General features: G+C 36.5%; 1 protein-coding gene across 6 annotated transcripts in view; it reads left to right on the top strand.

The window, feature by feature from the left end:
• The window catches only part of TBCK (TBC1 domain containing kinase), a 277,680-nt gene extending 264,429 nt beyond the window's left edge, over positions 1 to 13,251 (top strand). For all 6 annotated transcript variants that reach the window (XM_016951969.4, XM_001170662.7, XM_054683247.2 and 3 more), the window contains one exon: positions 12,651 to 13,251. In XM_016951969.4, coding sequence (XP_016807458.1) covers positions 12,651 to 12,761 — 111 coding nt within the window. In that variant the 3' untranslated portion in view covers positions 12,762 to 13,251. The remainder of the gene's footprint in view (positions 1 to 12,650) is intronic.
• The last annotated feature ends 450 nt before the right edge of the window (positions 13,252 to 13,701 follow it).

The following is a 13,701-nucleotide window of genomic DNA, read 5'->3' as shown; positions in this document are numbered from 1 at the left end:
CACAACCCTTCAATTGGTTAAAAATGCAATAATTGTGACATGCACTATAGCAAAGCACAATAAATGAGGTGTTCCTGTATATACAATTTTTCCAACAACCCTCTAAGTGTACTGTTTAACTGAATTATTATTACACATTTAACAGGTAACAAAACTAAGGCCAAAAAGGCTAAGAAACTTGGCCAAGATCCCACAGCTGACAAATGGCAGAGTAGTGATTCAGACCCAGGGCTATCTGTCTACAAAGTTCCTACACTTTCCTCCAAACCACCCAGCCTGTTTATTTGAAGTAGTATTTTCTCCTTCTTGACTAATGGCAAGAAATTATATGAAAAATTATTATTTGACTTATTACTCTGTTAACTAGGTCTAAAATTATCTCCATCTTTACTGCACAACTGTTTTCACTCAGGTCGCTGATATCTTGTACCTGACTTATTGAAAGACTTACTGCAGCTCCCCACTGTTCCTGCCTGCAGCTTCCCATCCCTCACTTCTGCCCTACACTAGACTGAGCTTTTTGAAATGTAAATTTGATAGTTGCCAAAATACCCTATGACTAGTTGCTAAAATATCTATGACTTTCCGTTGCCTTCAAAATGAAGTTCGAATCCTAATCATCTTTTATAAGGCTCTCCATGATCTGGATTCTGCTCTGTGTTCCACAGTCCTTCCTGGCTGCTGCTCCCTCACCCTCTTAGGTTTCAGCCATAATTACCTACTTGCAGTTCCTTATATTCTCTTTTTGTTTTCCTCCTCATTTGGAGCATTATTCCCACTTCTGTTAATCTAGGTAACTCCCATTTGTTTTGAAATGCTGTTTATATAGCATTTCTTCATGGAAGTCTTCCTTAACAACTCAAGTCTGGAACTAAGTATCACTCTTAAATCCTCATAGAAAATCTTTTACTTAGTTTACATATAGAGAGCAACTTTATTTATGCATTAGATAAATCCCATGCTTCCTTCAGGGAAATACAGCACCATGTGAGGGCACAAAGCTTAGAAAGGAAAGGATGGGCAACTTTTCATGCTCCACTTACTCCCTTTTTCAGGCTTTCTCGTACAAGGCACAATTTGAACAACCATAAATGATGGCTCTAGGTAGCATTTATCAAATGGTATTGTAATCACCTGTTTACTTATTCTTATCCCCATCTAGTTCATTAAGGAGAGGGACTATGTTGCATTCATTGTTATATCCCCAGCCCCTAGCATGGTGCCTTTCAAATAGAAAGCACTCAATAAATATTTGATAGGCAAATTGATTAAGTTAATGAACAAGCATGTGAAAATAATAGTTTGCAGTAGACTACACCTTTGCACAAGTTGCCCTAAAGAGAAAGGCAAAAGAAAAAATACTAGTGTCAAGTACTAGTTTAATTCAGGACAATAAACATTGAATGCCTACAAATGGAAACTTGTGAGGCAAGAGAAATGAAAAAGATATAGTCCCTTGCTCTCATAAAACTTTCAGTCTTGTTAGGAAGGTTAGACATGTATACAAATGATTAAAATTGGAGGCAGAATGCAACATTGTGACATGTGCTATATGAGATTTATAATTAAAGTTCTGGAAATAGTACTGAGAAGGAAGAAATTTCATCTAAGTGAGGAATTCTGAAAGCTTTATGGAGAGGGTGATAATAGACCTAGACCTTCAACTATGGGTAGGATTTCAGTAATACAAAGTGTTGGGGACGACCACAGTCAGGAGGGAGTATTTCAAGCAAAGGAAACAGCACAGTAGCATTGGAAAGCACAGGGCTTCTTTGAAGAGCAGTTTGGCTGCTGATAAAGCTGGAAAGATACGGAGAATCTGATTATGATAGAGGACCTTGAGTGCTATGTTAAAGAGTTTTCATTTTAGCAGTCGGGAGCTATTAAAGGTTTTTAGAAAAGGAAAGTGACACTATCAGCTATATTTTGGAAAGTCGTTTGGAAAATAACTTTTTTATTTGTATTAAGGTTTGCCAAAATTTAAGCATCTTCCCTTTCTTTTGCCCTTGATCCCAATTAAACAAATTTTAAAACACCAAGGAACAGAGATTTTCCCTAATATTCCCAGTCTATCTCAATGCTAGATTCTTACCTTTACATTGACCCTCTCTCTCAAGCTTTCAGTCTCTCACTATCTAAATAGTTGGTAGCCCTCAGAGTGAACAAAGCTCACAAGGCTGAGGAAGAGACAATAGAAGGGTTTGCCTGAGACTCATAGCCAAAGCTCTGTGACTTTCAAAATGAGACTGGGGAAATAATCCACTGCTGTTACTATGTGATTCAAGGCACCTGGTCACTTTCTTTCCTTACTTTCTTTGTAACACTAAAGGACAGTCTTCTCTTCTTGTTAACCTTTCATGTAAATATAAGTTAATGTATGTATTTGTATTAGGAGTAAGCAAGTGTGTGTGTAATGAATTTGTCTTTCTTGAAATGCAAAGGGATGTTAGACTTAACTATTATCAAAATGTAACTTCCAAAAAGAAATTTTAAATAGTACACATTGTCTTTACTAACTATGGTAAGCAAACTATTTCTTGGAAGGGATCCATGGATCTTGACTTACTTTGCTTAAGGACAATAACCCTAGTAAGGAAGAAATCTCTGTATGATACTGACTGAAGTCTCAGGATTTTCTGAGAACCTTCCATAATGTTACCACCAGTCAGCAGAGAACTGGATGAGGAAAACCTAGAAGCATTAGGACCACTTAGGAACTAATCCAACAATAATTGGGCTCTAAAATGAAGTAGAAGAAGAATGAAAAAAAAAAAAAAGGAATGGATACAAGACAAGTCCTAAATTGACACAGCTTTGTAACTAATTAAATGTGCAGACAAAGGAGGTTTAAAATATATGTGTATATCTATCCACATCTATCTATCTATATTTATATATAAAGAGAGAGAGAGATACTTAGAGACAGATATAAGAACTTGGCTGGGTGTGGTGGCTCACACCTGTAATCCTAGCACTATGGGAGGCTAAGGAGGAAGGATCACTTGATCCCAGGAGTTCGATACCAGTCTGGGCAACAAAGCGAGACCTTGTTCCTACAAAAAAAAAAAAAAATTAATTAATTAAAAAAAGACCGTAAAGTCTCCAGGTTGGGTGTTTGGGGAGGTTGCTGATACTGTTACCAGAGATAGAGAAGAGAAGAATAACGTAGGTTTGAAAATAATGTGATTAATTTTGGACATATTGAATTTGAAGTGCTAATGGTACATCACTGGAAAAATAATCAGCTGAGCATTTGGAGATTCAGACTAGAATTCAAAGAAGACTTCTACTAGATGTGTATTGAATCCTCCCACTTATGTAATAAACAGTATTCTACAGAACATGAAAAAAAGGTGTAGGGCTTCATTTTCCATAATTATCATAATTACGGTATAATTTTCCATAATTTCCATAATTACCTTTAAAAGCTTATAAATGAATTATTCTAGAAAGAAAGACAAATTCCAGGTGATAGTCTCAATAAGAGATTGTTGAAAAGACCCTTAAAAGATATATTAATAACTTGTATTTGTTTCAGAGATTGTTGAAAAGACCCTTAAAAGATATATTAATAACTTGTATTTGTTTCAAGAAACCATAAAAATTGTCTCCATTATAAATTAGCTTAAAAATAAGAAAAAAATTGCATAAGTGCAAGTGATTAGTAGAAGAAATTTACAAAGAAAATGAGATCAAAGGGAACTAGAAGAGAAAGGAAAGGAAAAGACCATTTTGACATGTTAGAAGAAAAAAAATTATATATATGTGTGTGTGTGTGTGTGTATAATTGAACTTTCAACAAACCAAACTATGAAGTTGCATTGACTCACACTCATGCTAAGATGTTATGCACCATAGGAAAAATATTTGTTTGTCTTGACATTTCTATTTAAAACTTATAATTTAAAAATTTTAAATTATCTTTCTTTCCTTTAATCCTTATGAGATTTTGTTAGAATTACATATGAAAGTAAAATAGGAGAGGAAAATTTATAATTGTTCATGAAGATATCCATTTATCTTTTTTTTTCACACTTCTATTGAGTGATCCACTAAAAATTGCCAAACTCATTGAGAAAAAAGTAACTAAGAAAGCACGGGGCTTCTTTGAACAGAGCAGTTTTGGCTGCAGACAAAGGTAGAAAGATATGGAGAATCTGATTATGATAGCATGGAGCCTAAGAGTAGAAAGTAAAACTTTCACTGCATCCTCTCTAAACTCTTCTATCTACTTCTCTTCCTTAACTGTGGAAATGAAGTGAGGATATTGTCTATCATGGGTGGATATAGATGATATGTTACATATAGTAACATATGTCACAAGCATTTATTATTTCTATAGTTATAAACTTCATCAAACTTATTGTATAAATATATTTTTGTGTAGATGTCTTTTACCTAAGATATCATTTTTAAAAATCATCTTGCCTGTTCAACTCATACAAGAGTTGGGTGAAGACTCTATTAGTAAAAGATAAAAGCAACTAGCATTTGACTCTTACCAGAGCCAGTCAGATTCCTTACTATTTGCTCTAAAATCCTTTCTGCCTCCTCCACTGGAAGTAAAACAGCTTAACCAGTCCCTAGCATAGTGCCTGACACACAGTAGATGCTCAGAAAGTATTTGTTGAATGAATGAATCAGTTATTCAACATATATTAGAGCAAATACTGTGTACTAGCAGTCACTGTTCTAGGCATTGGAGAAACAGTAACAAGTAAAATTAAGTTCCTACTGTCATGGAACTTACAATATTTGGGAGAGACCATCAATAAACATACATATATATAGTTTAGATATATATATAAAGTGGTTATAAATGATCAAATAAGGTTAACACGAGGAAAAAGAGTGCTGATGGCTTCTTTTCTTTGTAGAGTGATTAGTGAAGCTCTTATTCTGAGATGGAAAGCCAATAGAAGATGTGGAACAAAGGGTGTTATATCATCCGACTCATATTTTAAGAGAATCATTCTTTTGATGATTGTCATGTAGAGAAAGATTATACTGGGCAAGGATAGAAGCAGTCATTCAAGAAGTTCTTGCAGTAATCTAAGTAAGAGATGATGGTGGTTTGGACTGGGAGATGAGATTAGAGAGGTAGATGATGGGGAGTTGGGGAGTTGGGGAATTGTTTGCAGATTTGCAGATCATGTAAGACCTCATAGACTATGGAAAAGACTTAGGAATGTATTCTGAATAAAGCTACAGGCCGTTAAAATGCTTTGTGACAGGTTATGTGAAATGTCTGTCTTATATTTTAAAAGGATCACTCACGTTGTGTGAGGGTTAGACCATAGCGGAAAGAGTGGAGGCAGGGGAGACCAGTTGATAGGTTGTTAACAATAATCTAGGTAAGAAATAACCATCACTTGAGCTAATACAATATTAGTACAGGCAGTGAGAAGTGATCAGATTCTGAATATGTTTTGAAAGTTACAGGATACATTGGTAAAGAAAAAAAGAAACATATCCAGGTTTATTAGTTAGATAACTAGAAGACTGAAATTGCCATTTCCTGAGATAAGGAAGACTTCAGGAGAGGATTGGGTAGAGGAGGGTAGGAATCAAGTGTTCCCCTTTGAAACTGTTAAGTTTGTGAAGCCTAGTAGATATCAAAGTGTCTAATAGATGTTGAGGAAGCAGATTCATGAGTTTAAATTCCAGGGAAGATAGTAAAGACAAATTTACAGTCATCAGTGTATAGATAGGACTTAAACCTGTGGGACTAAATGAAATCATTTAGGGGAGGAATGTAGATAGAGAAGAGGTCAGAGGACTAAGCAATGGGGCACAAAGTCAAAAAGATAAGATAAATCCACCAAGGGAGATGAGAAGGCACAGCTAGTGAAGTAGTAGAACCAGGAGAGATTGGTGTACTGAAGGCTAATGGAAGAAAGTTTTGAAGAAAGGAGGGCATGATTAAATGTGTCATATGATGCTGATAGGCCAAGTCAGATTCAGAATGAGTTTTAAAAATTGGATTTGACAATGTGGAGATTACTGCCAGTCTTAATAAGAGTATTTTGGGGGAGTGGTAGAGACAAAAGTTTGGGGAGAATTTGAGAGAGAATAGGCTTCTTGCAAAGAAATGAAAAGAGATAGGACAAACCATTAGATTAAAAGAGCCTTAAAAGATGTCCGTCAGTCACAGTGCGTGGCCCTTGTTTGGATCCTGACTCAACAAATTTAATTATGGATGAACAGATGGATAGACAAAGAGAGGGAGGGGAAGAGAGAGAGAGGACGTTTATGAGTTATGAGCTAATTCAAAATTTGAACACTTGCTGAATATTTGATTATATTTTACAGGAAGAGTATTATTGGGGCTTTTTTCTAGGTGTGATAGTACTATGGGTATATATTTTTTAAATCCTGTTATTTCAGTGATACATGTTTATGTATGAAATGATAAAATATCTGGGTTTGCATCAAAACAGTACAAAGGTGGGAAGAGGGCATGGAAGGAATAAATGATACAATTTAGCTACAAGTTACAATTGTTGAAGCTGAGTGTTGGGGACCTAGCAGCTCGTTATACCTTTCTTGTCTATATTTATATATTTTTTGACTTCTTTTAAAATAAAAATGTACAGAGAAAGAATGGGAAGACATGAAATAAAGATAGTAACTTTGGGTAATGGAAAATTAAAACATGAAAATACATTGAGTTAGCACACTCTGGATATTTATAATATCTCCTTATGTAACACAAACTATAAAAATATTTTTTAAGATAAAAATCCTTACACTATCAAATTTCCTAACCTCAAAGATTGGTTCCAAGAAAATTAGAAACAACTTGGTTAAAAGTTTATTAGAACCCTTTTTGTGGACAATACTAAAGAATACTATTAGTATGGCTTCAAAATATCCCAGATAACATTGGAGTAGTTATTTATAAAATAAACATGGATGAGAAAGCTGGACCATGTAATGACTATTCTTCTAGACTCTCCCACTTTTTAAAAATACATAATTAGCATTTTCTCATATATAACACACTAATGTGCTGGAATTACCTGTTCTTCTCCTTCCTTGTCACAAGTGCCTATGGTAGGGTATAAAATGATTACTGACCTGTGCATTCACCTTCTTGGCTTTGCTCTGCTGCTGGTTTTATTTCTGTGAGTGAAATTAGAAAATACAGCAACCACTGCCTAATTGTTACTAGATATTATTACTATGAAAACCAGTTTTATACCTTATATAATGCTATTAAGAAAATAAACTTCAATGAGTTAAAAAGATCTGAATACGGAAAACTAGCAGGACACAAAATATTTATCTCAGTATGGGGGAACACAATAAGGATTGAAACAAAAAGTGACATTCAAAATTACATTTAATTATATAATCAAGGGAAGAAATCAGTGCAGTATTAGATAAATCATTCCCACCTCTTTCCTACTAATCCTTGCCACAGCTCTTATGTTTCTCATTGAGAGCACTGAGATGGGCAGTTCTACTGATTAAGAACTTTATTAATGAGCTCAGAAATTTCTTAAATAATTGGAACAAGACAGCACTTCATTTATATTCATTCCAAGACCACACTGTACTCTAGATTGAGAAATCACCCCATATTCTGTTTTTCATCTCAAATATGCTTATCTGCCTTGTCTAGCCAAGCTCTTAGAAATATGCACCTAATTTGTGTGAAGCATCAGCCTAGCCATGGTCACACAGTGCCAGAAATATTGAATATGTGCCATATTCTCAGCATTCCAGAGGGTCAAGAGGAGGCATAAGACTAATAGCATCTGCCTCACGTCCATAAGATGAAGAAAAACAAATTACTACAGCTGCTTATTATAGGATAATTGCCAGTTTCTTTATTCAATACCATGCTCAACCGAAAGTAAAATTTTCATACCCCAAATGTAGGATTATTTGGAGGGAAAGGAATGGCCAGATAAAATGGAAGAGATAAAAGACTTCTCTGTTTGAGCTTTGTCAGGGTCTTAGTTAGTCCATGCCAATTGTCCAGTCTCCAGTATCAACTTCAAACTCGTATCAGGTAACCTAATTGTCCTGCCATGTGTTCCTCCCTAAATCTTCCAGAACCCCAAACTTTCTTAGTTTCCTGCTGCTACTGTGAGTTATTCCCAAACCTGTGTCCTAGAGGGCCCAGTGAGAGACATGATTCTGTTCTACATACCTCATGAATCCTACCTATCATCAGCTTTTAATTTTTTGGCCTTAGTTCACCCACAGTACTCTGTGGCTGCTTAAAAATCCCTTTTCTTCACTTATTCTCCTGCTACTGCACAACTTAACTTTCTCCGGGCAAACATGCCAGTCTCTTAATCCAAGTTCAGATGCAAGATAAAGAGAGAAAACAAGATAGAGTGGCACCCGCAAGAACCTTCCATATTCAGACACTGCTGTATTAAGGTGTGCCTAACCACATCCTAGAAATGAATTCCAGCACCAGGTCCTAAAAACCAGAGGAATTGTGAAAATACAAAAGCTTTGCCCTCCCCACATCGAGTACTGTCCACAAAAATGAGGTCTGGAAGTCCCCAGATCCTGTGCCAGGAGATATCATATCTGGCCCCCTCACGTGGGATGTTGCTATATAGATCTCAGCTAGTTGTGCAATTCGAAGACCCCCATTCTCTCTACATGGGATGTAGCCCTATAGTGGGCCTTAGTGGCAACCCACGAGTTTTTATGTTATTTTCATTATTAATCAGTTGAGAATATTTTCTAATTTTCATTGTGAATTCTTTGACCTGTAATGTTTAGAGGCATATTGCTTAATTTAGAAAGAGTTAGAGATTTTTCTAGTCACCCTTTTGTTACTGATTTCCAGCATAATATTTACTGTCATCAAAGAACAATCTGAATAATTTCAATCCTTTAAAAATCTGAGAGTTGAGTTGCTTTTTTGAATTGGTCAATTTTGGAAATGTTTCATGTGTACTCAAAAAGAATTTTATTCTGAAGGCATTGGGTATTAGTGTTCTGTATCTGTCCCTTAAGTAGATTTGTTAATTGCATTGTTCAAGTATTGCATCTTACCGTTTTTTTTCTGGTTGTTATTTCACCTACCATCATGGTGGATTTGTCTGTTTTGCCATTCAGTGCTATCACATTTTTATATTCTGAGTCTTAGTTATTGAATGCTCACAGATTTAGAATTGTCATATCTTTTCAGCAAATTGAATTTTTTATCATTATGAAATCTCCCTTTTTATCTGCAATAATCTGTTTCACATTAAATTCTACTATGTCTGATAAAGTTCAGCTCTCACAAATTTCAGCCCTACAAATACAGCAGCCTCTTCTAGTGCAAAGTGACTTGCTCTCCACATATACGTATAGGAATTGCAGTTTGAGGTCCCAGACAAACCTGACCTGCAAATGAATCCCTTTATCTAATTAAATGACTCTCAATGCTAGTTACACATTAGAATCACCTGGGAAAGGGGGAGCCTTTTAAAAACAACTGATGTCAGAGATCTGTCCCAAGAAACTCTACTTATTATTAGTCTGCAACAAACCTGGTTATTGCTGTTTAATAAAAGCAACCAGATGATTCTGCTGACTTTATAACCACTGGTTCAGTATGATATCCTGCCACCTCCACCAAGGATGTTGCTCAGTAAGTGTAGATTTGTAATTTCTGGGTGGAGTCTGCACTCTGTGGAGTATGCAGTCAAAAGCCCTGCCAGATGAAAAATGAAAGATGGAAGAAACCCTATACCCTAGATGCCTGGTTCTCCCCTGTCCCACTGTATATCTTCTCCATGTATGATGTGACTTATTTAACACTGTGGAAATCTACCCCAGCACATTCACAGCCTTTTCTTTCCTCCCTAACCTGTCAAGCTATAGCCACAAAGAATATTGTCTGATAAGTATAGCAACTGTGGCCATCTCATCTGGATTCTCATTCCCTTTAAGAGTCAGTAATGAAAGAGAAATAGAAGGAAAGAAGAAAGAAACCAGCTCCCCAGCCCCTGTTAAATTCAGAAACTCGGCTTATTATCTCTGGACTGCTAAGATCCCTAAACTTCTGCTCTTATGCTACCCATACTACTTCATATTAATTGTCTAATACTATCTCCCCCACTGAACTCTAAGCACTCCAAAAACTGGAACAATGCCTGGTACCTACTTAGTAGGTGCTCAGTGAAATGTTTGATAAATGAATGACCGAATAACTGAGCAAAGAAATGTTTCCATAGCAGTAGAAAAGATGCAGTCGTGGTTTCACTGCCAGGGGCCAGTATTTAACATGGATAATTGAAAACACAGCAGAGCATCAGAGGAGCATAACTCATAATCTTATGTGAAAACTCAACAGTTGCTCTTTTTCTTAAACACAGCCTGCTTCTTTTCAAGGCATCTAAACATTTGCTATCTCCTTGCACTCCACTTCTACTCTTCTTCTTAGACCTCCCACACAGCAGCAACCTGATTGTTGCAAAGTGCTCTGTTCTGCCTGCTTTGTCTTTACCATTTTCCAGCTCAGTAGCAGCCTGGTTGTTAGGGACTTCCTTACAATAACAGAACTCTTTCCAGCTCTACAGCATAGTTTAAGGGAGATTAGTTGCATGTACAGTCCTTCCTCACTCATTTTCTGATTTCCACAATGTTTTGAAAGAACTGAAAGTTAAGACTGCTTATCCACAAGGCTTTTTCAGTAATGTTATGTTTATCTTAGAATTCTGGCCTAAATGGTAATTGAATTGTGCATGTAGGAGAATGCAGCCAAGATGTTTCAATAATCATATGGTACCAGGGACTGTGCTGCCTGCACATGACTCAGGCAGATGAATCTGGTGCTTTCTTTCTTAAGGACTGGGGTTCAAAGAGAAGTAAGAACAGGATGAAGACCAGCTCACACCGGCTCACTTGACACCTTTTGAAATACAGGAGCACTGTTTCTCTTCAACATTAGTTACTATCAAGGATTCCCATCTGTTAGCTCTAAGAGAGGATAGGATGTGAAATATGAACAGCCTTTTGAATCTCTGTGGAGCCACTGCAGAGAATCACAGAGAAGATAAGTAGGGTCAGCAGTACTAAGACCCATTTATGTGAGTTATTTTGGAGATTGCTAAGATCCCAGTCCAGTATTATTTATTCTACCTACTGACCGAGACCTTTATCCTTTTGACTTAAGACAGTATTATTCAAAAAATTGTCCATGGGCCACCTGCTTTAGAATCATCTACAGGTGCTTATTTAAAAATACCTATCCCTAAGCCCCAGATCAATAAAGCAGAATCTCTGGGAGTGAGGCCTTGAACTTGTCCTGGCCAAACCACTCAGCCCATTCTTTTGAACCCTAAAGTTTAGATTGCTGCCTTGAGATATTACTAAGTATTAAGCTTCAAATAGCCCCAAGAAGCAATAGCACTGTGAGCAGATTAGTCATTTTTATTGAAGGATCTAAGATCAGGTTTCAGTAGAGACAGTAATTGAAAAGAACTTGAGGACACAAATACTCAATGAGGAGGAATAGGACACTATCAAAGAGAAGGAACAGAGATAAAATAGGCAAAGGGCCAAAGAAAAACTTCTTTACTTCATAATTTTGCCCTAGGTTTTATGGTCATTTGGCATAGTTTAGTTCAATCCAGCAAACATATATTGAGCCCCTACCATCTGCCAGCTACCAGGAAGAAAACAAAATAGAAGGAAGCTCTTAAATGGATAATTTAAATAAATGAGGTAAGGCCAAAGATTGAGATTCATACAAGAAACTTCGGGAGCTGAGAAGCAGGGACCCTAATGGCAACTTAGCTTCTAGAGAAGGAAGTGCATGAGCAGGAAAATGAATAGAAGTTAGGCAGGTTTGAGGTTATGTGTGGGGGTTACCTTTGAGGAGGCACTAAAGAGGGGACAGGAATTGGTGGGAAATGGAGCATGTGCCCAACATTGGACAATCTGCCCAAGAAAAGGTCTGAGCATAAAGCAGTATGCTATATTGGGATTGATACGCAGTTGAGGGATGCTTTATCATAAAGTGCAAAGAATAAGGAAAGGCAATCGATGATCCTTGATAGGTAGATTTTAGCTAAGTCGTCTGTGTATATGTCTTGATAACTTTTACAAAGTCCTCTTGTGCTAGACATCTAGAAGTCTTCCTGGATCTGTCCTTCAAATTCATTCCAGGTTTGTGGACTCAAAATGTTAGTTGTGATTGCTCCAAAAACATGTTACAATTGGTTTATGGGCTCTCTGTGGGACATTGAAGTGGACCATAATATCAAATTTTTTTCAATGTACATTTGAGCTTGTTTTGACTATTACTGGAAGAATACCTAAAAATAGTAACATTAATGACCTCTGGAGAGGGAGGACTGGGAACAGAAGTGGAATGAGTTTACTTCTCATTGTATACCCTTTCCTACTGAATTTGAATTGTTTACCATGTATATTTATCACATATTCAAAAAAATCATAAAAGAGAACTGAAGAGACATTTATTCCATAAGATAAATAAATTGTCAGCGTCAGCATATAAAAGAGAGATTTAATTTATATTAATAACCAAGTTGACAATTTATTATACAGTGGTGGCAGCAATCATAACATTAAATTAATTTTGTCTTTCAAATTCTGAGAAAAAACATGAGGTTGGAGATGTCTTCTGTATATCCTCTAAAAATTTTGCCTCTTTTTTTTTCCAGTTTGCAGCTCACCTTGTGAAGATGAAATATCCAAGAATCTGTATTCTAGATGGTGGCATTAATAAAATAAAGCCAACAGGCCTCCTCACCATCCCATCTCCTCAAATATGAAGAACCAAGAGTGTGACTGCCAAAACTCAGTGTGGCATCAGCACCAACAGCACAGTTCTTCATATCCACGCCACTCTCAGACAAAACTAGATGTCCAGATTGTTGCATTTCCGTAAAGTTTGTCACGAGACATTTTTTAAAATCTCATAACCCACATGTTCAGTTATCCATGCAAGAAACTTGACTCTACATGTATTGCTGAAAGAATTTTCTTAACAGTGAAATCTGATCATATATTTTTACCACACTGCCACATAAAGCCCAAGAAATTCAGCTGACAAGACAGATTTAGCATTAGCAAGAAATCCCATTTGCCCTGAAAAAGCTGTCCTCCATTGTACTGAACAGACAGTCCTGTCGATTGTATTATTTAGAAACATACACTGAATGTGGGCTGAAATCATCATCTTTCCATAATGAAAACTGAGAAACTATTCACAATGCATTCCTTATAAATAAATGCTACATTTAGTAACTCATTTCACCCAAACAAGGGGTGTGTATGTGTGTGTGTGTGTGTGTGTGTGTGTGTGTGTGTGTGTAGGAAGTGGAGTTTATCCCATTGCAGAAAGTGGTAATACTTACTCCCAGATAAATGAAATTTAGAAACCATTTATATTTGATAGAATATTTGGTCAGTTCCTGTAGCAAAGACGAATGGCTTAAACAAATTTTCTAGTTTCTTTATCACATGAAAGTCTGTACAGTCAGTCCAGGGCTAGTCTACTGGTTTCCTGATCATTAAGAACTCATTACCTTCTCTCATTGCTTTACAAACCTCAATATGTGGCATCCATCTCATGGATGAAAATGGCTCCTCAGCTTCTACCATCACATCTGCTATCTAGAAGGAAGAGAATGAGAGAAGGAGGGAGGGGATGAAGAGAAAAGAAGGAACAAAATAAGGAGGGAGGAAAGAAGAAAAGAAAGGAAAAGAAGC

This window comes from Pan troglodytes, chromosome 3 (genome assembly GCF_028858775.2).
Source record: "Pan troglodytes isolate AG18354 chromosome 3, NHGRI_mPanTro3-v2.0_pri, whole genome shotgun sequence".
Taxonomy (NCBI): Eukaryota; Metazoa; Chordata; class Mammalia; order Primates; family Hominidae; genus Pan; species Pan troglodytes.
The sequence above is the reverse complement of the archived record's forward strand: the minus strand, read 5'-3'. Positions and strand labels throughout refer to the sequence as shown.